The 25,217-nt window shown below is 34.8% G+C and overlaps 2 protein-coding genes across 7 annotated transcripts; one reads left to right on the forward strand and one right to left on the reverse strand.

Annotated features, from left to right (window-relative positions):
- The first annotated feature begins 2,600 nt into the window (after positions 1–2,600).
- On the forward strand, positions 2,601–15,404 carry LOC125201797 (5'-nucleotidase domain-containing protein 4). 6 transcript variants are annotated; one of them, XM_048100054.1, is made up of 18 exons: positions 2,604–3,097; positions 4,688–4,992; positions 5,288–5,365; positions 5,496–5,710; positions 6,960–7,052; positions 9,728–9,811; positions 10,362–10,478; positions 10,878–10,983; positions 11,075–11,134; positions 11,264–11,317; positions 11,858–11,915; positions 12,426–12,502; positions 13,531–13,601; positions 14,105–14,165; positions 14,686–14,745; positions 14,813–14,893; positions 14,969–15,125; positions 15,218–15,404. In XM_048100054.1, the coding sequence occupies exons 1-17, from the start codon at positions 2,947–2,949 to the stop codon at positions 15,089–15,091; spliced, it is 1,794 nt and encodes a 597-aa protein (XP_047956011.1). In that variant the 5' UTR covers positions 2,604–2,946; the 3' UTR covers positions 15,092–15,125; positions 15,218–15,404. The 6 variants fall into 6 exon arrangements, 4 of the variants coding, with proteins under 4 accessions (XP_047956011.1, XP_047956010.1, XP_047956012.1 ...); XM_048100053.1 differs by having other exon boundaries at positions 2,605–3,097; positions 14,969–15,404; XM_048100055.1 differs by having other exon boundaries at positions 2,608–3,097; positions 14,831–14,893; positions 14,969–15,404.
- A 627-nt stretch (positions 15,405–16,031) lies between these two features.
- LOC125201796 (probable LRR receptor-like serine/threonine-protein kinase At2g16250) lies at positions 16,032–19,363 on the reverse strand. Its single transcript, XM_048100051.1, has 3 exons — positions 17,390–19,363; positions 17,191–17,321; positions 16,032–16,796 (listed from the first exon to the last, which is right to left on the reverse strand). Exons 1-3 carry the CDS (start codon positions 19,117–19,119, stop codon positions 16,201–16,203), a joined length of 2,457 nt encoding a protein of 818 aa, XP_047956008.1. The 5' UTR covers positions 19,120–19,363; the 3' UTR covers positions 16,032–16,200.
- Between the last annotated feature and the right edge of the window lie 5,854 nt (positions 19,364–25,217).

Consider the following 25,217-nt stretch of genomic DNA (forward strand, 5'->3'; position numbering starts at 1 on the left):
GAAGTACTGTACAATACACAAGGGTAGTCAAAACCCGATCACTCTTTGGAAAAAATTAGTAGTAGTACTACTAATTATATAAAGATAGCGAAAAAACTTAATTAATCAATGGATATTAGATATTTAAATGTGGGAAATGAATTAAATTAAAAAAGGAATTTAAATTATGTAATCTTTAAAATGATCATTATAAACGAAGTAAAAATAATTTAGATATTTAAATGCGGGATATGAATTAAATTAAAAAAGGAATTTGAATTATGTAATATTTAAAATGATCATTATAAACGAAGTAAAAATAATTTAGGTCACTTTTTTAATATCACTTAATTTATTTTAAATCTGAATATTTTATACTCCCTCCGTCCCCGATTAAGATCACATTTTTTCATTTCGGTCCGTCCCCAATTAAGAGTCACACTTCATTTTTACCATAAATAGTAAGTAGGTCTCACATATTCCACTAACTCAATTCACTCACATTTTATTATAAAACCGATATAAAAAAATAGGTCTCACATTTCACTAACTTTTTCAACTAACTTTTCTTTACATTTCTTAAAACTCATGTCCAGTCAACGTGTGACTCTTAATCAGGGACGGCGGGAGTAATGAATTGTAAACAAAGTAAAAATGAATTTGATATTCTTCAATAGTAACATCCTACTTATATTTAAGTAATAAAGTAATGAAATATACTACTCCCTCCGTCCGTGAATAGGAGTTCCGTTTTTTCATTTTGAATAGGAATCCCGGTTCATTTTTACCATAAATGGTAATAGGGTCTCACCTTCCACTAACTCATTCCACTCATATTTCATTTAAAAATTACTACCTTCGTTCCCCAAATTTTGACTATTTCGGTCCGTCCCTGAAAATTTGACACACTTCACTTTTTACTATTTTTGGTAGTGGAGCTCATATTCCACTAACTCATTCCTACTCACATTTTATTATAAAACCAATACTTTAAAAGTGTGTCAAAATTTGGGGAACGGAGGTTATAATATATATAAGTGGGACCCTTATTCCACTAACTTTTTTTCACCCATTTTTCTTAACATTTCTTAAAACTTGTGCTATCAAGAAATGAGACTCCTAGTGACGGACAAATGGAGTAGTAACTTTGAGTACATCCCCTACACTGCTACTTCTCCGTACCAACAAAATTTTATCAACCGCAAATTGTGGTCTTAGTTGGAAAACATTACTCTCTCTAGTCATTAAAGTTTTCATAGTCCCTTCGTTTCATACAAATAGATCTTTTAGGATTGATATAATTTTTAATGCATAATTAGTAAAGTAAGATACTAACTTATTCTCACTCACATAAAACCTCTTTCCACTGAAAATAGTTTTATTTGTGTGTTGACACATATTTTATTGAGAAATTAGTAAAGTAAGAGAGAAAGAGAAAAAAATAGATAAAACAAGAGAAATATGAAGAAAAAAATGAATAAAGTATGAAACAGAAGAGAAAAAGATGGTAAAGGATGAGAGATAAATTTTTTATTTTTAGAAATGAGAGTATTTTTGTAGACATTCCGAAATAGCAAAATGAGACTATTTTTTATGGACGGATACACTATATAAAAGTAGATTCCACATTCCATTAACTTTTTATACTCACTTTTATTAACTAAGTCAAATAATTTTTTAAAATCTGAACTACTCAAATATGAGATATTGAATGGGATTAGAGGAGTAAATTCTTTTGTCTAATATTTAAAGAGAAAAGTTATGTTGAAATTACAACTGTTTCTGATATTCGTATCTTTGCGGAAATCGTGGGCACATAGAAAATACATTAATCTACACGTCAGCTTCCATCGACCGAAGCCACAACAGTGGTAAAAAAAACAAAATAAACTTTTACCGTGACTTTTCTCCTACTTTATTGTAGACTTGCAAAATGATTGAAACCTCTATAACTTTTGTTTGCTTCTTCACACATTATGCAGTGTTATTTTTTCCACAACTTTTATACTGCTTTACTAAAATAATCTTAATAGTGTACCTCTTCCGTTCTAATCTAACTGAGTTAAAACTTTTAGGTAAAAATAATTAAGAAACTGTATTCAAAAGTTAGAAAGAATAATAAGTATCAAAGATGAATAAAATATATGATGAAATAAAGTAAGAATGATTGGATATTTTTTTTATCATAAATAAAATGACTCAATTTAATTAGGACATTTCAAAAGTGAATACAATTCAAATTAGTAGAGACCGAAGGATTATAAAATATGCAAAATTGTTATAGTAAAATAAAATATAGAGATTGATTTGATTTATTACTAGTAAAAAAGGACTAGTTTTATAGTTTTTTTGAATGAACTAAAGAGAAAAAGAAAAGTAACTTTTTTTTTAACTGCCCATGATTTTTATTCTAACGCAAGTTGTAAAATAGCAAACCCTCCCCCATTTTATTTTTAAATTACTGATGAGAAGCTAATTTAATGGGATTTGGAGGGAATAAATTCGAGAATAAAAAAGGAATAAGAGTAATTTATACTATCATTATCCGTTAATTTCCGTAGAAAATAAAAACCATATTTTTCCAGGCAGAAAATAAGCCTGATGTCGCCATCACTTTAGCAACAAGGCGTCTTCCTCATTACTCCTCTTAAGGAATCTAAAGGCTGTCAGTTTTTCCGTTACTTCTCCAAAACACACACAACACGTTCGCCAAAATTCCCCAACCAAAAAATTCGATAGAAGAATCCCAAATTTCCGCCAACTACCGCCACCACAGCTCACGACAGCTCCGCCTTGCTCCGCCGCCACGTGGCCGGAGAATCCGAATTCGAACCGCATTGTTGATTGCTTTTTAATGCGTCATTTAGTTCGAGCGGCAACGAGGCGCATCGAATTCGAATCGTGTTCGGGAATTCGGTGCTGCTATTTTTAATCGTTGAGGCGAAGAGATGGCTATTTAATGCCAAGATGCGTATCGCTCGAGGACGCTCATTTTCATTTTGCGTCTCTTTATTTTCTACTCCTTCCTCCCCCGGGATTTTGCATTTTCGTTCGCCTAGGTTTTCTTCTTCGATCTCCGATCGGTTTCCGAGTAGAAGGAAGGTCTTTCGCAGCAGAGGTTTGTGCTAGCTCCATTGATTGTGTACGTGAGCGTTCCTCTTTTTCTTCTTACTACTTTTTATTGGAGTATGTGTTTAAGCAGGACTGTAACTCATTCAAGTGAAAAAACATTCTTCTTATTTTTTATTGTTTTTCTGGTTTATGGATCAAATTCTGCTTTGCAAGCTACCTACTCTTTTAATTTCGACGTGCATGCTTCATTCTTTAGAGAAATCATTGATTAATTGGTACATTACTTCGTTTCTTCTTTCCCGCCACACCTCAATTGATTGATGTTGAAGGATTTATACTGAAGTAAAATAGGAAGAAAAGAATTCGAGAAAATTGTGAAATTCATTGCTCTTTTGAACCGAGTCAGTGTGTCGCCACACTTTATTTTCATGAAATTTTTGATGTCTTTACTTTCCAACAGAATAATCTTGTTTCTCATAGGACATATTGAAATGGTGGTTCCTATTAGTCTAAATGCATTAAGGACATGATGTTTTCTAGAAGTTTGGGCATAGGGAAGCCTGGGGTGACTCCTCCTTAAACATAAGGTTAGGGAAGACCTTGGATGAGGAATATGTATCATTTTGAATAGGATAATTTTGGAAAACTAGGCTTGGTGGAAGTCATCCATGTAATGTCATTTGCAAAAGGAAAATGGTATTAAGTGCTGGCTCCTGAAATTCATGCATGTAGGGTGGGAAATGAGTATGTATGGCGATGGTATTTGGATGGACTGATGAATTTTGTGTAATAAATGCAAGCAGCCAAGCATTGATCCCTGATCTTGATGTTTGGAAAGCTCATCTGCTGGGTTTAATTATGATGAGTTTGGGGCCTTTGGGCACTGGTTAGGGGGTGGGTTTTGGTAAGTAACTTGAAGGGTCTTATCACATTATGTGAGCTGATATAATTGATAGCATAACAGTTGATAACTGCATGGAGTTGTGAGTTGTTTTTAATTTAGGTTTTAGCTTATAACACTTTGAGATACCCCTTAGGCATGAAATCGTCTCTAGATTATTTCATATTGCATTTCATGTCATTTGTTTTATATAGTATAAGTTTTGTCGTCGCACTAATTAAATTGAAAGTTTGATTCTATTGCTAACCTAACATATAGCCGTCTGTGGGTGTTTTACTTGTCGACCATAAAATCAAAGTAGTCACTTCCTATCCTCAAAAGAGTAGTCACTTCCATTTCTTGGTTATTGTAAAGTTTTATGTTTAACTGATATGATATCCCACGTTGAAAGTCTAGCCAATAATGGAAAATTTCTATATTGAACATATAGCGGTACATTTGTCCAATGTGAAATTCTTGGTTGATTGTTCTATCATATAAAACACTATGTAAATCAGTTTATTGTTGGCAATGCCGCGTCATTATGACATTATCCTGAGCATATATGTCAATAACAGCAATTGGAAACATATGAAGTAACATAGCAACATATACTATTATAGGGCATTTAACTGAATTTATAGAGCCGGCCTGCTTTGTCCAAATTTTATTTCCAGAGTGCATATAAAGTGGTATGGATGATAAATCTCTGTTTGAATACCTATAATTATAGTATACTTGTCTTTTCTTGCACAGAGGAGTCAAGTGATAACCAGCTTTATAAAAGTAATACCATGGACAGCAAAATAATGCAGTTTGAGAGGAATAACAGCAATGTGGATGATAAACACCCTTGTGTGTGGTCTTCTCCTGAAGGAGGACAAATGATTGACATAGGAAAGCAGATCTTTTGCAATAGATCTCTAAACATGCGTAATATAGTTGCTGTCGGATTTGATATGGATTATACGTTGGCGCAGTATAAACCAGAGACATTCGAATCACTTGCCTATGAGGGCACAGTCAAAAAGCTAGTTCATGATTTGGGATACCCAGCTGAGGTTAGTATTTACCTACTGTAACTGAGCTTGCACTTAGCTTATAGCAAGTAGTTGGAAAATGGAAAGTAATTGATTTGAGTAATGCTATTTTCAGTATAAAATGTAAGCCTATCTTGCTAAAATTGTGATTTATTTTCCAGTCCTCCAGTTTCAGTCTCCAGAATCCAAACTTACAGAGTAATATAAATAGTTAATAGTATATATGAAAGACTTAGTATGTATGAGAATAATGTTATTTCTATTTATATTTTGGACTTAAGAATCTTTAGCATTTTAACTCAATTTGCTTGTGTAGTTGCTTGGTTGGTCATTTGATTGGACTTACATGGTCAGAGGGCTTGTCCTAGATAAAAAGAGAGGCAATATACTGAAGGTATGTGTTTCTTAGTCTCACATTTCATAAGTTTCCAAAGGTGGTACTGAAATTCTTCTATAGTAAACTTTATTCAATTTGATTCTTGTTTTTATGTATTTATGAAATTGTTTGTCTCGTTCTCCGATAGATGGACAGGCATAAGTATGTCAAAGTAGCTTATCACGGATTTAGAGAGCTGTCAAAGGAAGAGAAAGTTGCTACATATGGAAGTACACTAATCCGTGATGCATTTGATGAGCCTGAATATGCTTTAATTGATACCCTTTTCTCCCTGGCTGAAGCTTACTTATTTGCACAACTTGTTGACTATAAAGACAACAACTTGGGAAAAATCCCCTCAGAGTAAGAGACCTACAACACACTTCTGTTTTAATCCATTATCTACTGCAGTTAGTCAGTCCCCCTTACTTTTCGACCATATGATGCTGTAACAAATTTGAGCAATGCTGTGAAGTTCCTCCAACTTTTGAAGAAGTCACATTATTCACAATACATGTACTTTTTCGATGAATTTGGGCATCCTAATAGCATTCTTCAGTTTTGAATGAACAGTGAAATTAACTTTCACAAGTGATATTTGATCTTTTGTGCACAGTTGGATTATATAAAACTATCTTTCCCTGCTTGAAGCTATCAACGTAGTCTTAATAGCTTATATACCTCAGAAATAGTGTTACTATTCAGGATTGCTTGGTGATAAGCAGTCTGAAATTGGCTTTAGATTAGCAGTAATACGATGAGGGCGACTTTTATGCTAGACCTGTTTTCATCTATATATTCAAAATAGTAAGATTATTCTTTTAGTTCTCATATTGCGTTTATTTACATTTGTCAACCTGTAGTTGTGTTTAATGAATTATTTTGTGGAACATTGTTTTCCCTGGAAGAAATTGTTAAATATCTGCTCAAGTTTGTTTTTGCGAGTTCTCATCATGAAGATTGAAGTTAATAATCAGTAAATAATTGTTGTTAAAACTGCCATAGCTGTATCAGCTGGCTATTATATATGTTGAGAAGACATGTAAAAGACTTTCTATAATTTCTTGGAGAATACTTATTTGTAACTTTAGCAATTTATATAATTGTATAGAAAAAAATAATGGAGAAAAATGAGTTTAGATCTGTCAGAAGTGGTTTATATATATGTAGAATACGTCCATATTGGAATTGGACACCATTCTATAAAAGATCTGGCACAATTTGATTTTACACAAAAAAACCTTATGTGAGTCGTGAGATGGGAAATAAGATCCAGTAATACTATTGAATATTAATAATACTTTTGTTTGAAATGCTTTGAAATGGTCCAACTTTGGTGTCAAAAGAATTGCTGTTGATATTCAAAATATTACTTTGATCTTTCTGACTCGTGGATATTTTCTGTGAAACCTACTTAGAATGCTCTACATTCCTCTACTTTTTTAGTTTTGAAATACAACGCTAACACCATGAAGAGAAATATCATTAGATGCTAGAAACTCACTAGTTAAGCTATTTACTACATATAACAACAATGTTTGCTGCTTTCATATAGTTAGAGATTTAACTTGTACTCGTTGTATTAACATCATTGCCATGTCACGACTTGCAGCTACTCTCGTATGTACAAAGATGTTCGAGCTGCAGTTGATCTGTGCCATCGTGATGGGACATTGAAAAAGATGGTTGCAAAAGATCCCCAAAGGTAATTACAAGGTCCTCCATTTTGCTTTACAAGTGCAGAGTAGCAATTGTTTTGTTTTTCTGTTGAACTATATGCATGGGAAAGAATGTCGAACTAAATATTTCTTACGAGTCCCTAGGTTTCCTCTTTCACACACATCCTTTCATGTATTTCTTCTATTATTTTATCATCTAAAAACGTTTGACAATAAATGCACGCACGGAACTGGTAATATTACCTGCTTAACCTCTAGTAGCATTGAGGGCAGAAATATTATATATTCATTGAAAACATTAAATGCAGTGAGCCTCTCGTGAGGTCTTCTATTTAGTGTTAAAGTAGTGCAAAGTCATGCTCAGGCGCCAACAGCCCTGTTTTTGACTACCTGCTAATTTAATTTATTCCTTATCATTTTTTAGCAGCGCATTCATATCTGTATCTACTGTGATGTTGCAGCTGTCGATCTTTTTGTTTCTCCTTTCTCGTGCAAATGGATTTGTCGTAACTAAAACCACTATTATCTTTTTTAATTTTCATTATATTGTTATCTTTTTTATTTTTGTCTAGAGGTTTGACTTTCGTCTATCTTGATTCTTGGTGTGCCTTATACTCATCTAGAAAAGCACAAAATTATTCCCGAGTTACAAACTGTCATTTTTTTTTATTGTAGACAAACTATTATATAACTTTTCTCCAATAGAGCAAGTTGTGATTATATAGAATTATCCACCTCATTTGCGCATACTTCGTTTATCTTGATTCTTGGTTTGCCTTATATACTCATCATGAAAAGGACAAAGTTCTCCCCGAGTTTTTCAAATCATAATTAATGTATTGTAGACAAACTATAAAACTATTCTCCAAAATATATATATAGCATAATCCATCTCAATTAAGCATAATATATAGCATAATCCATCTCATTCTCTATATTTCTCAAATTGGTGTTAACTTTTGTCAGTTTCTTTGTAGAAATTACTCTGAAGAATCTCTCTCTGGCACCTCCCATAGAATTTCTTTGGTATAATAACTGCCACTGTGATATCACCATCATATAGACAGATCCCTTTGTACCATATAAATTTCAATATCATTGAATTCCTATGAAAAAGGAAGTACCATCCCCAAATAATAGCCCCCTTTTGCCATTTTGGTCAGTCCACCAAAATTAGTCCAATTCTATTTTTGCAAAATTTTCACAACACATTACACTACTAATGATGTGGGCCCCACTATCTACTAATACTACTTTAACTACTTTTTCTCTTCTTCCTACTTTACCAATTTCGCATTAAAACTCATGTCATCCCCAAATTCTCTATTTATAGGGGGCGAGGGGAGTGTAAAATAATAATTCCGAAATGTAATATCCAAACCCTGATAATTAATTGATAACTAAAAAGCATTTCTCAAATTAGGTTCAGGGTCAGATAGCATTATATGGATCTGGTTGATATATAAGAACTTACAAAGCATTTTGTTGTTGAATGCCTTGGTTCATAAATATTTGAGCAAAAAATCATTTATAATTCCTTAGTTGCATCTTCAGTTGTTTTAGGATGTATTTTTCTTTACGTCTTGCAACAACAGAAAAGTTAATTTTTCTTGATTCATGAGTTTTTAATTATTTAAACTTCATTACTGCATGATATACATATGCAATGTAGATGTTGTTCCTTTGTAGGTGGGGATTTTAATGCAGGGTGATGGCGGCTATATGTTAGATTCTCTTTTCAATGCCTATTTTAACTGACATAAGGCTAGTAATTATTTGTAAATGCTGAGTGTAATAAATTTAGATGTCTTGATCTATAATGGGTCTTAGGAATGTCAATTACCATGAATGATGTCATGATTATTGAAAATAAACATCTTTGGTCACTTCTGATGAAAGAGCAGTAAATGCTTTGTAATACAAACTGAAATAAACCCGAATATCATGAACTTGGTCTATATTGAATCTTACAAGAAGGCCGAGTTATGAACAAGGTCAAGATAATTGAGCATTTATATTGTGAATCCAACAGGAAACTTTGAGCTGTCATTAGGTTAAAATTTATGCCCTTTCATCAACAAAACTTTTCACGGATTCATATTTAGTCCATCCAAAGAACATAGTCCTTTTCTTTCGAGGTATATTAACTATTCTTTGTCATAACATACTCCTATTCATGATCTTTGAATTTTACAACTTTTCTATTTCAGATGACCAAATGCATTTAATTTACTTTTCCAAATACAGTCATTGTTTATCTGTGTGAAAAGAGAATAGGGATTTTGATGAGTATGGAGGGAGTATATATTGTCTTCAAATGCTAGAATTCAATCTTCATCATAAGTAACTGAACACTAACTGTTAGCACGTATCATTTTGGTTAGATAGTCATAGTTTGACAGCTATTTTATCAGCTCTTTTCAGTTTACCTTGTTAGGGTTTTTGTAAATTCACATTGACAAACTATCTCATAAGTTCGTCTCAAGTTACCCAGTTGATGCTTGTGTGAGGTTACATTACATTTGTGTGATCATGCAAAGGTTCATATTTTACATCACTGCTGTTCTCTTATTTTGCAGTCTAACATTAGTTAGTTATTCTCACCTTTGCAATATTTCCTTATTTGTTTTTCATTACTGGTGCCAAATTGTCAGCCCAGATTCTTTAAATCTTAACTTTGAAATCATGCTTATCTACTCAGATATATCAACGAAGACTCCTCAATTGTTCCCATGCTAAAGATGCTTAGAGATTCTGGCCGTGCTACCTTTCTGGTGACAAACAGGTAAATGAATCCTGTGGTTTAGAATATGATAAGGAACCTAATGGTGAATGTCTTATGAAAAATATATGTTATAATGCTCCAGTGGATGGAAATGGTTCACCAGACTTACTGCTTGACTAAAATGCCTTATTACTTATACTATAACATATATATGCAGTATATCAGGTACTATTATTTTATACAAACATATTCTATATTCATCATACAGGTCATTTATGTCAATGTATGTCATTTAGGTCTATCTCAAGGATCTCCTTAAGCCTCCATGATGCTTAATGGGAAAGTTTACAGATGTAGGATGAGAGGGTTCTTCTTATAGTAATTACAATAAATTATAACGATATGTGATAGTATTGATGGGTTACGTCTTTTTATGTCAAATAATTGGAATTTCTGCTCAAATAAGTACTGCCTTTTTAATCTTGTACAGATTGTGAAATACTGGGATCCATTCTCTGTCATCCATAACAAATGTGTGTTGAGACTGATTCTGACATATGAATTTCTATCATGGTGATGTCTGACTAAAAACATTTCTTTTATTCTGCAGCTTATGGGATTATACAAATATTGTGATGAACTTCCTCTGTGGACCAAGATCAGCGGAAGATTGCTCCGTTCTGAATTTTGACTGGCTTCAGTATTTTGATGTTGTTATTACTGGGAGGTTGGAAGCTTTCCTTTATTATTAGAAAGTTCTAATATTAGCACTACTGCATCACCAACTTTCAGTAACATGTGCTGAAATTTCATATTTACACTTTTAACCATCTTTAGATGACTTTTTAGATGAGTTGATTTTGTTATTTAAGGTGTCATTAGTCGGTGTTTGGTGTGGATAGGATATGTTGAGCTAACTTCTATGTCTTTCTTGAAGTCTGTATTCTGTCATCACACTGAGTTGCTTTTAACCAGAGAATTATAGTTAATTAGAGTGCACATTATATGTGTTATTGGTCATAGTCCATGGCTTAAAAGCCTCTGATGATGGATAAATGAGCTGAAAGTTCTCTTGGCTATCTTGTGATAACGTCTGACGTTACATGTTATTACTTATTTCCAACAGTGCGAAACCAGGTTTTTTCCATGATGAAAACCGTGCGAGTCTTTTTGAAGTGGACCCAGAGTCGGGTATGCTTCTTAATACAGATAATGGAACTCCTATGCCTCAGGTTAGTGTACATTTTTATAATCTTATTAAACAGATCATTGTGTGCGACTCCTGCACAAGGCTGATTGACTTTTCTTTTATTGACTAACCAGGTAGATTCTTCTCTAAGGTTGCCACTAAAGATCCTGGATAAAAGCTGTCAAGTTTTCCAGGTAACCCTATTCAGTAAGCTACTGCTAACATTTTCCCTCTTGTGAAAGAAGAAAAGAATCAACAGCCGTTTATATCTATATTGATATCCTTCAACTCTGCTCACTAATTTTCCGGAGTTACACTTTCAGGGAGGAAATGTTGGCCACCTGCATAAATTGCTGTCTATAGAGTCAAGCTCCCAGGTACTCCATTCAGTATGGATGTCCACATCTTAGGTGATGTCAATTTTAATCTCTTTATAGGTCAACAGAGTCAAGCTCCATTGAGAAATCACCAGTGGGCATACTATGCTTGAGATATGCATGGACCATTAGTTAGTGCCACTTTTTCGGAAATTGTGGCTTACAAAAATATGCCAACTGTTCCTAATATGAGATAGAAACTTGGACTATATGATCCTAATAATACCTGAAAAACTGGTTTTCAGTTCAGGTCGTTTCTTTATTAGACAAATGAGTACATTCTGAAAGTTGCTAGTAGTTTTTCATTCTCCATTTGTTCCTCACACTTTAAAACTGATACTACGTGTGATGAGGAACAATCCATTTTGTTAGTAGTCCTTTCTCATTGATACTGTATGAGGAATGGTACCTTTGTTAGTAGTCTTCTTCGCCCACTGATACTGTGTGCGGAGGAAAGATCATTTTTTCCATTGTGGTGCTCAGGTTTTCTGTGGTTTTGATTTGTTTGAATATTTCAACAACTTACATCTTATATTTTAGGTACTTTATGTTGGAGATCACATATATGGAGACATTCTGCGGAGTAAAAAAGTTCTTGGTATATCATCTATCATCTCCTTCATTTTCATGATAAGTGGGGGTTTGTATTCATTGACTGCAATTCATTTGCTTAATCTTGAATTCTTGGTTCATTCGGAAGGAATAACATTATAATTGATTTATGCTTGACTAACAGCATTATGCTTGAATTGTGCAAGTAATGCTATCTATTTTTTTGTGATGTGAAGAGTTGTTCTAGAGGTGAATCTTGAGAATATTTTTGTGAGATATTTTTCACCAAAAATTCTAGTTAAGACTACTTCATTTTCTCCTCAAGAAAGTGCTAGCCTATGATTGGTTATATTATCCTGAAGGGAAAAAATAAATTCATGTGTTCAGATCTAAATTGTAATAAGAGTATTGTGATAAGTAGTATATTTTTCCACCATTTAGCTTCATTAACCTCAGATGAGTTTGTTTTTGTTTAAATAAGAAGCACATAAGTTAAAGATGCTGGTGTATTAAGTTATTTTCTGATGTTTGATTCAGGAATGTTAATCTTTTGTAGGATGGAGAACAATGCTAGTTGTTCCAGAGCTTGAGAAGGAAGTAGAACTTCTTTGGACATTAAGAGAAACTCGCAAGGTATTTATATTAATCTACAGGTTTTGGCATATCTTGTAGCTTCCGCAATTTGTTAAAGGATTTGCTAACCACTATGTGCTGTGGATGGGTATAAATGCTGGGATTTTTTCTACTTTGGGGAAGATCTACAAAAAGGTGTTCCCAAATGGGGAATTTTTTTTTATTTACAAAATCAAGAAAAAACCGCTCACATGAGTGCGTTTTTAAAAACGCCGCGTTTGAGAAACGCCTACGATGCATGTAACATTTAACAAAAATTGAGAATAATTTAATACCAAGACCAGACATACCTCAATTCACGTCAAAACCTTCAAGATAGTGTGTGTGTGATCTGTTCAGAGTCTTCAGACAGAATTGGGATAAAAATAGGTTCTCATTTTGGGAACCTTATTCACATAGATCTTCCAAAGTAGAAAAATTTATAAATGTCTTGCCTATCTTGTGAGATTCCATCTTTATAAATGAAAGATTGGTGGGGTAATGCTCAATATTCTCTCTCAGTCAGTAGACCCTTAAAGTTACAAATAATGTCTCACATTTCGGAGACCATCTTTTAGTAATCCAAATCTTATATAACTGCCAGATAAAGGTTTTTATTTCATTTCTCATTTGGTGGGGTAATGCTCAATGTTCATTTATTGAAGAAACGACCTGAACTGAAAACCAGTTTTTCAGGTATTATTAGGATCATATAGTCCAAGTTTCAGTTTTAAAGTGTGAGGAACAATCCATTTTGTTAGTAGTCCAGATAAAGGTCTTATATAACTGCCAGATAAAGGTTTTTGTTTCATTTCTCATTTGGTGGGGTAATGCTCAATGTTCATTTATTGAAGAACAATTAGTGAGAAACTGATGATGGTGATGGCATTATTCTTCATTTGCTTCATTTCTCTAAGCTTCAAATGCTATGAGAAACTGACCGCTGACTATTTTGATGTTTCTTTCTACCTTTGTTGTGTCTGTGATCATAGAATATTAACTTGGTCCTTGATTCCGTACATTTATACCTTCTTGTTAATTCTCTTTAGGAACTTCAGTTGTTGAGGTATAAGCGTGACCATATAGAGGACCAAATTCATCATCTGAAGTGGTCTCTCAGGTACTTCTCGGCTCTGTCCGCTCTCATTTTCAAGCCACTGATATTATGTGTCTGGAATTTTCGTTGAAGCGTACATTCTGCTCAGCTGGTGATAGAAAAGAATCCAGGATCAGTCTTACTAGAATTCTTCCTGCCCAGCTGATAAACTGTTTCTACAAAATATAATCTCCTGCCCTTAAAAAATGAAAATTCGTTGCGTATATTAACTCTTTCTTATGGGCTCTGGACAGTAACACTAAGTTGGATTGTATAGGTTTAACTAAATAGGGACTCAAACTGTTGCGTGTGCCACCTAAATTTACCCCAGTGTTGATAATCCCCGTTCTGCATGTCGCTAGCAATAGGACTCCGTACTGCAGTGCCATTCTACCCATCCTATTCAAAATGTTAATCAAGTTAAAAAGCTTGTTGTCCATTCTTATGTTTTCAGTTATAAAATCAAATAAGCGTGCACAGCATTTCGAACTTATATTAAGAACCTTTTTCCCATACTCTTTGATCAGGTTTGATGGCAAGAACTCTGTCAATAATGAAGAGCTACTTTCTGAACTAGATAAGTTGGAGGTTAGTACTGCTGAGACAATTTATTTTACAATCTGTATACTCAGACAAGGACTCCCTCTGTCCCTAAAAATTAGCCAACATGTGAAACGACACGTGTTTTAATGCACAATTGGTAAAGTAAGAGAGAGATAAAAAGAAAAAAGTGATTGGAGTATTGTTAGTGGAGAATGAGACCCACATTCTTAGATAGAAAAAAAGTTTCCTTACATAGAATTGGTTTATTTTTAAGGGACATCCCAAAATGACAAATGCGGACTATTTTTAAGGGACGGAGGGAGTATATTAGTTATGTGGAGAGATCCTATGCTTCTAAACTGACAGTGTGTGATAAACAACTGAAAGGCAATAGCTTGCTGATTACACTTTCACTTATTCTCTGCCAACCTCGCCAATTATTCAGGCATTACAGTTTTGTAAAAGCTATATCATCTTCTATAAAATGTTGAAGAGTTAATTGGAAGTGTTTTGTATGCTCAATCAACTTCAAATACTATCTCTTATGAACAATTGGTTTTATCAGTGTGAGCAGGAGGGAGCACGGCTGAGTCATCAAGAAGCGCAACGAGAATGTCATCAGAAGGTAATAAGTGATAACCAAGAAGCATAAATAGGAATCATAGCAAACCACCACTAAAGTCCTTAATCAGTTGATCGACATTTCTCAGTTCCACAAGGTATGGGGACAGCTGATGAAGACCGGATATCAAAATTCTCGCTTTGCTCATCAGGTGAGTCTAACATCCGTTAAAACTATGCCTAGATTACAAACGATTGTTGGTATTCACTTGGTAACGCTTGTTCAGGTGGAGAGATTCGCTTGCCTGTATACCGGCCAAGTTAGTAATTTGAGCCTCTATTCACCGGACAAGTACTATAGACCAAGTGAAGATTTCATGCCTCATGAGTTCGATATCCTCTCCCTCTGAAGATACGAGCAACAAGGAATCGACTTATGTGAAGGTAGCGACCGTTTAGACTATTCACCCCATAGAAGTTGTGAATCATTTTCTTAGTCCCCAATTTCATAAACTCTTCTCTTTTGTGTCAATAAGAAAAAGTTTAAACTGCGACGCTGGACTACAGTATCGACAGAGGAATGTAATAGAGTGTTGGCTCAAGGCAAGATTCGTTGACTGCAACGAAATATAACTACTCTATTTACAATCTATTCTCTTGTACATAAAACAGTATTATGCTTTAAGAAAAGGTAAATTGGTTAGCAATTTTATGAATTGAAAACATCATCTAGGTGATTTTGCTTATCAAGATGCTAGAAATCCTCATTTGATCCTCGTCTTTTGGTTTTGTAACTAATATAGTGGGACTTCAATTATTATTAGTGTTTTAATGGTGGTATGGTATATGTATAGAGGTGATAAGTTTGAGATAATTTTTCATAAATATAAATGCTCATTTTTTTATGGGAAGATTAAAATAGAAAGTGAGAGAGTATTTAAGACTAAAAACTATCATATAGTATATGACTAAAAAATATTTCAATAAATATTGAAGACGAATTTTACGCTTTATCGTTAATTTAACCACCATTTGAATTGGGTGGCTGTGAACATGACTTTTAAAGCTTCGAACGTTTAGGGGCCCATTTTTTTTTTATATCGAAGTCCTCTGAAATGTAGGGATCGGCCCAGTTTGTAAAAGCCTCTACTGAGTAGTATTAAACAATTTTAAAATTGTGGTTTAAGATCTGAATCGCATATGTATTTCTTTTTTACATCATAAAAATAGTTTTGTTCTGTCCACCAAAAAAATTTATATTCATTTATAGTAAATTTAGTTTTGTTCTGTCCACCAAAAAAATTTATATTCATTTATAGTAAATTTTTCTTTCATTTCACGAACAATTCCTTATCAAATTTCCTCTCCATTTATTGAAAAGTTTTCTTTCTCAGATCAGAACCACCCAAAGACTAATAAATTGGTTTATGTACAAATAGAGCAAAACTATAAGAGCTCCTATCCTAGACTAACAAATCTCTCTCACACACTCATTGAGGAATACACACACTACACATCCTCAGTTTCCACTCTCTGCGTCTTGCATATCTAGTGGATGTGGGAAGACTTCGCTCGACGATCTTTTATGCGAAGACGAATGGTCGTTCGTCCCACTACCACGAGACCCGACTCTCTCGGCCTGTCTCAGCCCCCCAATGATCTCCTTGTTCGTTTGGCTCGACATGTTGGAGCTGCCAGAGGAGCTATGATGCCAGCTACCGAACAATGCAGCTGTCCACGACTGCCTAGACGAGCCTCTTCTCAGGTTCCCTGAGCTGAAATTCTCGTCCCTCACCACCTTGAATGGATTCTCCAGTGCTTTCACCACATGCCTCATTGAAGGGCGCCGCGAGGCCTTGGGATTCAGGCAAGACTTAGCCACCACCGCAACAGCCCATACCTCTTCAAGAAGATCCTCGTCTACTATAAGAGATTGGTCCACAATCTTATTCACCAGTTCCTTCTCGTAGATACTGATGAATGGTAAGTTGCTGTCCAACCATTGCTGTGAATCAGCATCACTCGTCGTGCATATCCCAACCTTCCCCGTCACCAGCTCAAGCAATACTTTCCCCAAACAGTACACGTCGTAAGCACACGTACCAGACGATGATCCTGCCAATTTTTACAACCATCAAACTGTCGTGACAGGATAGAATAATTGTGTAATCAAGTCAAACAGAAACGTAAAGAGACATATATTTACGTGGTTCACTAACGCTGTGTTGGCTACGTCCACGGGCAGGAAAGGAAAACAAATTGTATTCAGTTTGTTTTTCGGATTACAGAGTTGTGTGTCCTACTTCTATATAAATAGGCACACAGAAGACGGGCTAGGCCCAATATAACAATTAGGGCATAAACCAGAAACATAGCATAGCGAGACCCCGTTTGACTAGCGGCAAACTATACAGATTCAAGGCATACTAACAAAACACTTCACATTATCCTAGTTCATATAGCAATCAAAATCTGAAAACCGGAGTTCATTTCATTGCATAACTCTTACCCCGTCTACTAGAAGTCAGCCTCGCTACCATGCCCTGATGATTATTGGAACCCGTAGCACAAGCTTCACTGAAACTCCCAAGCCGAACCTCGTATTTGTCGTCAAGAAGGATGCTACTCGCTTGAACATCTCTGCATAAAACAAGAAACCAAGTTCAGTGCTTTGCTAAATATGCACAAAACTTCACATTTGATAGTACCTATGGACAAGAGGAGGATTGCACTCATTGTGCAAGTAGGACAAGGCCTCTGCAGCTCCAATCGCAATCTTCAGCCTCGTGATCCAATCCAATGACTGCAGCCCTTCTTCTGAACTCGTCATCCTGTACAACGCATTCGACAAATCCCCATTCGGCATGTATTTATAGACCAGAAACTTCACATTATCATCGTCCAAGCAGTGCCCTACAAGTGGCACCAGCCTCTGGTGCCTCGCCTTCCCAAGAAACTCCAACTCCGCCACAAACAGCTCTGCTCTCACCAACTGCAGATCCACTTTCTTCACAACTACAAGCTCCCCGTCCTCCAGCCTCGCACGAAACAGGCAACCCGAGTGCCCCTGCTTTATCAAGTTCTCGTTACTGAAATTGCTCGTTGCCACAACCAGCTGCTCAAATGTGAACGGCTCTCCCAAGCTAGACAAGTCAGCAACGAGCGTGGGAGGCTGCTCGACATCTCTACTCTGCGCTTGCTGATTACTTCTCCCAGCTCTATGTGATCTCAGAAGCAACAGGAATGCTGTTACAAGTATGAAGACTAAACCAATCCCACCAAAAACTCCAATCAGAACATAAAGCAGTTTACTTCGCCCCCTCTTCGTTGGTTCTTCCAATCGAGGCGGTGGTGGCGTTGGTTGCTGGGTACTATCACTGCCATAGGGTATACCAACATCCCTGTAAAACTTGGAACATTTCTCAAATTCCCTCTGCCTTTCTCCCTTCAAAAAGCAATTGTTTGAGAGACGAAAGAGGCTTCCATTAGGCGCTTCCCCTCCTAAAAAGTTGCTTGATAGATCAACTACACCAGCATATACAAACCCGGAGCTGACATTTCCATAGAAGAGATTGCCGGAGAAGTTGAAGACTGCAGCAGTGGCATTGAAAAAGGGAGGTAAGAGGCCGGTGAAGTTGTTTCTAGAAACATCTAGATACTTCAATCTCCTCAACTGTCCCAGCTCCGGAGGTAGCTCCCCGCTCAGCGAATTCAATCCGAGGTCAAGCTCCTCCATTTTGGAAAGATTTGCAATCTGAGAGGGAATCGAGGAGCTCAAGCTGTTTCTGCTCAAATTCAACTGCTTAAGACTCGAAAACAGAGCAAAACCGATGGGGATCGCACCGGATAAATAGTTCAACGAGAGGTCGAGAGTGTTGAGATTCCGAAGAGATGAAATCTCTTCAGGAATCTGTCCCGTCAGTGAATTCTGAGAGAGATCGAGGACTGACAACGAGTGCAGCTTCTCCAATGCGATTGGCATGCTTCCGGTGATGGAATTGTTAGACAAATTCAAAAACGTAAGATTGCTCAAACTCCCGAGAGACAAGGGGATTGAGCCAGAAACGGAACTCGAGCTAAGATCGAGAACTCGGAGATTGTTCATCTTCGTGCCGAACCAATCCGGAATCTCGCCGGATAGCACAAAACCAGATGAATTAAAGGTGGATAAAAGAGGAAAATTCTGCAACGAATCAACTGCGAAATGCGGATTTCGCCTCCCTTGGAGACTTCTCCTCAAACCTGATAGCGTAATCGAAGTGACGTGGCCGGTTCGGCAGCGAATTCCGGTCCAATTGAGGCAGGGATCGGCCTTTTTGTGCCAGCTTTTAGCAGAGATTCCGAGAGAGGAGCGGAGATCGAGCAATGCGCGGCGCTCGGCGGGGAAACTGAGGGCGGAGGTGAGCAGCGAGAGGAATAATAAGAGGTGGAGAGCCATGAAAATGAAATGAAACTCAATAATCAAGTAGTATCATATGGTTATGGTGGAGTGATTGGGTGCGAAAAAAAGAGGGGGAAGAGGATCACGAGATGTGGTTAAAATGCCTAATTTTGGAAGTGGTTGGTGTGCGTTGGTGAGTGAAGTGAAGAAGGCATTAATGGCGGAAAGGGGTGTTGATGAATAGCGTTGAGCACCTTCCTGCTTAACCAGATTTTGTTTATCAGTTAGCTTCAAAGGCGACTATAAATAAGTATTGTGTGGAAATTATTATGCCGTACCTATACTTCATACTAGTAGTGCATGTGTTTTGTAGGGATAGTAATAGAATGATTAGTTCTGATGCCAAAAGTCATCTGGTTTTAGAAATTTCAAATTTGTATTCCGTTCGTTCATGAAAATAGTCTTATTTTGTCATTTTTTAATGTTCATAAAAATTAGTTTCATTTCTAAAAATGGAATGTTTCTCTGTTATATTTTATCCATTTTTTCTTTCTACTCCTTTTACTTTACTAATTTTTCATTAAAATTCGTGACATCCACAAATGAAATTTATTTTTTTTTTCGAACGGAGCAATATTTATTTTATTAATCCAAACATTATCGCTATATACACCTGTGAAAGTGGATAGATAATGTTTAAAATTTCTAACCTTTAATACATATGTCCCTTTAAAATTTCTAACCTTTAATAGATAATAGGGGGACTGAGATGTCATGAATTTTAATACTACAAAATTTATAAGGTACAAAGAAGGATAGAAATAAAGAGTAATTACAGTATTGTTGATGGATAATGAGACTCATCTCGTAAGAGAAAAAACTTGACAACAAGAATTTATAGTACTCCTACTAATTTTATGGAATAGACTAAAATGAAAAAAAATAAGACAATTGTTTATGGGTGGAGGGAGTATGAATACTCCCTCTGTGTGCGATTAAAAGTTCCGGTTCATTTTTACTATAAATGATAAGTAAGCTCTATGTTCAACTAATTTATTTTACTTATTTTTATTATAAAATTACTATATATAAATGAGACTCACGTCCAATTATTTTTTTCTATCCATTTTTTTTTAATATTTATGCCCTACTCAATCGGAGTTTTTGCGGACATGGAGAATAACAAATAATAATGTGTTAAATGAGACACAAAAGGTGAAATACATGTGTCTTTTAGTATGTTCAAATTAGACAATATTGCATAGACAAAAACTTGTATGCACCCACTTTGGGGTGTGTTTCATCGTGCCTTGGATTTGGGATACTGATCCTCCTCATACGCGTGCATGGAGACCTTCTCTATTATATATAGGATTAATTCGTTTGAATATTAAATTCCACAAAATTTGGTCTGATTTTAATTTTGGGAACGACTTTTAGATTTGTTGTCAACTTACTTGTCAGCGTAGACAAACAACATTTTTTCCAAATGTGACTAGCCTTGTAAAATTTGAAATTAAGATTTGAAAGTCATGTAAAACCAAGATTTTGCCGAAGTTAGGCCATTTAAAACCTACTCCCTCCGTCCCATAAAAGTTGAGACAAAACTTTTGGGCACGGAGATTAAGAATTTATATTAAATAAATAGTAGAGATGAAAAAAGTAGGAAAGATAAGAGAGAGTAAAGTAAATGATGGAATAAAATAAAAGTGATTAGATGTTTTGTCTTTAGTTAAAAAAGGAAATGACTCAACTTTGTTGGGACGGACTAAAAAGGAATACGACTCAACTTTTATGGGACGGAGGGAGTACTATTAATATTCATCTATATTACTCGTCCATGAGCGTCCTTTCGGGCATTTTTTTTTCGTCCTCTCAGCTAGCCGGTTGCAATAGTGGACTAGCCGAGCGCCTAGTCGCATGCCGGCGGCTAGGGCGCCGGCTAGTCCACTATCGGGGATGCATAGAGACGAAAAATGAGAAATAATAAATATAGTTCTATGAGAGGACAAAAAATGGTTAGAAAATTTTCATAAATAGAAATAAAAAATAATTTTAGTGGATGAATTCAATCGTAAAATGGACACTACTATTTAAACGATGGTGGTCCATTCCCTATATTTTGAAAATCCAACAAAGATTATCAAAATATAAGTAATTGAGCTTTATTACGTATTTTCACGTGCAAAAGTATTTAGACAAAATATAGCTTATTTAGTTTTTTAAGTAATTGAGAGTATTATTTATTTTCCCGTGCAGAAGTTTTTAATCAGAAATATAATTATCCAATTTCGTAGTTCACAAAATTTGGTGCAAACTGTTTTTACGGTCCAAAATTTGTTAGTAGATATTAGTAATTAATAGTAATTTTATATTTTATGATATGATCATGTGAAATTGTTCTTGATTCTTGACCTATTAAATGAAAATTGGTATTGTTGAACTATCTGATTCTGATACATACATTACTCTCGATTATTTTCTTTGTAGTCCTAATAATTAACCATAATCATTGACGTCTTGTACTTCTTCTTAAAGTTCGTCTTTATATTTAAAGATTTTGATTAAGCAGTTTTATTACTTGTATATACACCCAGTGGTGTGATTTAACAAAAAAAATTTGATAACCATTCAACTTGGATGGATATTGATTTTGAGATGTTAGGGTTTCGTTTATTAGGACAAGAAACTCATATTATATTTTAGAATTATGTGATCGGTGTCTTTTTAATATGCTAATTTTGCCTTATCTATAAGTACAATGAATGAACCATACATATCTGTCGATCATGTTTTCATTTCACGAGTAAATATAATAGGTCGACAAATACTATAGTCAGACTTTTGCAGCCACTTGCACAAATGAGAGCTCTTGCAATCATCCATCAGATGTGGACTCGTGTATGAATTTGAAATTTCTATTTTTGAACAAAATTAGGTCTAGTGGCAGTCATGGACTCTAATGTAAGGAAGTTGGTTGTATAAAATAATAAATGTGAGATTTTAAAATTAAATGGATTCTCTTTTATTTTAAAATGAGTTTTCTAATTTGGTATCATTGGACATTGGTGTTGTAGGGGAGATCGAATGACTCTTAATAGTGGTTCACGGAGTGGTAACCCACATAACGTTGGTGTAGGGAGCTAATCGTAGTCTACAACAACATTTGAGAATTAACTCGGAGTGTTCGTCATGACCAGCACATCCAAATATGACGATCACATAAGCATTTTGATCGGGTCTAGATTGGACCAAATTCGGAGTAGTTTTTATTGGGGTCGACTTGATCCACGCATATGTGAGCTTTTACCAATTTGTTTGCTATAATATTTTTGTTCTACTCTTCGTACACAATTTCTCAAGTTTTGTTACAACCGCACTTACTAAGATTAATTTGAAGTAATTAATTTACTGAGTTAATGAACGTGATTAATTAAATCCTCTTATTTGATTAATGCACGAGAACTTCAGAATTTGTCTAAGAAAATGACGAAAAAAATAGTCTCATTTGTGGACGAGACGAGTTTTAATAAGAAATTGGTAAAATAAGAGAGAAAAGGAGAAAAAGTAGGTAAAATATGAGAGAGAAACTTTCCATTTTCAGAAACGAGACTAATTTTTTGTGGACATCCCAAAATGACAAAATGAAACTATTTTTCATTAACAGGGGAGTATAGTTAAATAATTTCTTTAGAAATTTCTTGAGTTTAATCAGGAGAGTCATTATTATAATAATAATAATAATAATAATAATAATAATAATAATAATAATAATAATAATAATAATAATTATTATTATTATTATTATTATTTCACACAATTCCATATTTAATGATATAGAGATAAGATCCTAGTATATAACAATCCATCAAATACACATGTACAAACTCCACATATTTCATATTCATTTCATTAAAAAAATCTATTATGCGATAAAGCATAAACAGCATTTTAAGAAAAGTAATCCAATAAAAACTATAGTCTACCCGTGTACTAAAGCTAACATTGGATCGTATTTGTATACACATAGAAAAGTCGACATGAAAAAGAAAACGACATAACTATTGAATCTTCAACTTTTCAATAATATCGAACCAAACACATGCACAAATCGACATAACAAAAAGGCCCCGGTAATTTTAAACTTTCTTGTGTGATGGGACATTGTAGAAAGATTTTAGTGGTTGACTGGGTCTTCTACCTCTACCATCAATTATTGCAAATTTTGATGGCACCATTTTATAGACAGATCACATCTTTGATTCACATTTTCACAATATAAAAGAATAGCTTTTCATATTGCAACTTCCCTTTTCCATATCACATTATTTATATACCTTTTCTCAACTTCATGATAATTCCATGGTATTTTTATTTTATTTGAAAAATGTTAGTACTCACTCTTGTGTTTTAGGCCTGAGTATAAGTCATTTTTGCGGGGTCCAGGTTGAGTATGGGCTGACCCAACTCGCGCGCATATGCGAGGTTCAAGTTGGGTATGGGCTAGTGGGCCGACCCTACTCGCACGTACTAAGGATTTGTTAAATAAACCAACTAATTGTAGCGCAGTTGGCAGCGTGGAATTGTGGTGACCTTTGAGGTCACGTGTTCAAACCCCATCACCTGCTGAGAGACTTTCGACCTTAATCCGCAAACCCGATCGAACAAGATTAGTCAGATTTTGCGAAAGGCTGGTTCAGTACACCTGTGATAAAAAAAAAAGGATTTGTTAAATAATAGAGACAATAATTAATATTCACAATCTTGTCACGGTAGTAGAGATCATAGATGAGTGATTGCCTTTACTTTTTTCTAGTTGGTGGCTATTGAAAGAATGAGTTGATTAGGGTCTAATTGTTGCTTATGTTTGTAGAATTCTAATTGGATGATATTGTTTCTAGGGTTAATTATCAATTATGGCCTGATTTTATCATTAAATGAGTATTTTATGCCCTATCAATCTAAAATGTTCATTTATGACCCAAGAATTTTTTTTGTCATTACACTTCTAGCTCAGTTACCTAAAACCATTAGGAATCCTTGAAATGGATTAACGGCCGTTGATGTAGTTATAATTCCAGTTATGTACCAGAAGGGTATCATTTTTTGCTTTTAAATTTTTTTTTATATGTATTGAATTATAATTTCTTACTAATCCCTATCTGATAAGTAGTATGACAACTTATAACTTAATGACATGCATACACAATTCATGTGTAATCAATTTCCTAACAAACTTAACAAATTAATTTGGATCTTCTAAAATAACTCAAATTTTAATCTTTTAACTTAGTTATTTACAAAAATATTTCAAATTAAAAAGTAATATTATGACAAATGATTAGAAATGAGCAGACAGGAGAAGAGATAAAGAGATATAATCCATCATCGGCTTGAGCCTGCCCTGATATCATATTAGAAATGGTGTCCCACATCGACTTGGTGATAATCCTGACTCTTCTATATAAGTGTAGATAACCCTCCCTCTTATAAGGTCTTTTAAGGGGTGAATGACCCATTTCTAATATGGTATCAGAGTAGGCCTAAGTCGAGGATGAATTTTATCTCTTTATCTCTTCTCTTCCCTACCCACGTGATGGAAGTCCGATGTGTCATTCCAATCCACACGTGAGGGGGCGTGTTAAAACTCTTAAATCTTATCCCACATCGACTTGGTGATGATTCTGACTCCTCTATATAAGTATGGATAACTCTCTACATCGACCTGATGATGATCCTGACTCCTCTATATAAGTATGAATAACTCTCCACATCAACCTGGTGATGATCCTGACTTCTCTATATAAGTATGATTAACCCTCCCTCTTATAAGACCTTTTAAGATGTAAGTGGCTCATTTCTAATACAAATCTAACCAAATTCAAACTACGTTATATTATGTCTAAGACTGAAAAATGAGTATTGTTTATTGAGAAACATGGTATTGTTATGGCTAAATAATTAACAATAATTTAATTTTGGCAATCGATATATGAACATTACTTTTGAACTTTTGATATAAAAGAGAGTTAAGGTGTAAGAACATAACGAACGTTTTACTAATACATGAATTTCCACTTTATAATGTTTTTGTTTTATGAATACAGCTCTCCCACAATAATACAACTGTTTTAGGCCGTTTCACAATAATTGTA

This window comes from Salvia hispanica, chromosome 1, assembly GCF_023119035.1.
Source record: "Salvia hispanica cultivar TCC Black 2014 chromosome 1, UniMelb_Shisp_WGS_1.0, whole genome shotgun sequence".
Classification (NCBI taxonomy): Eukaryota; Viridiplantae; Streptophyta; class Magnoliopsida; order Lamiales; family Lamiaceae; genus Salvia; species Salvia hispanica.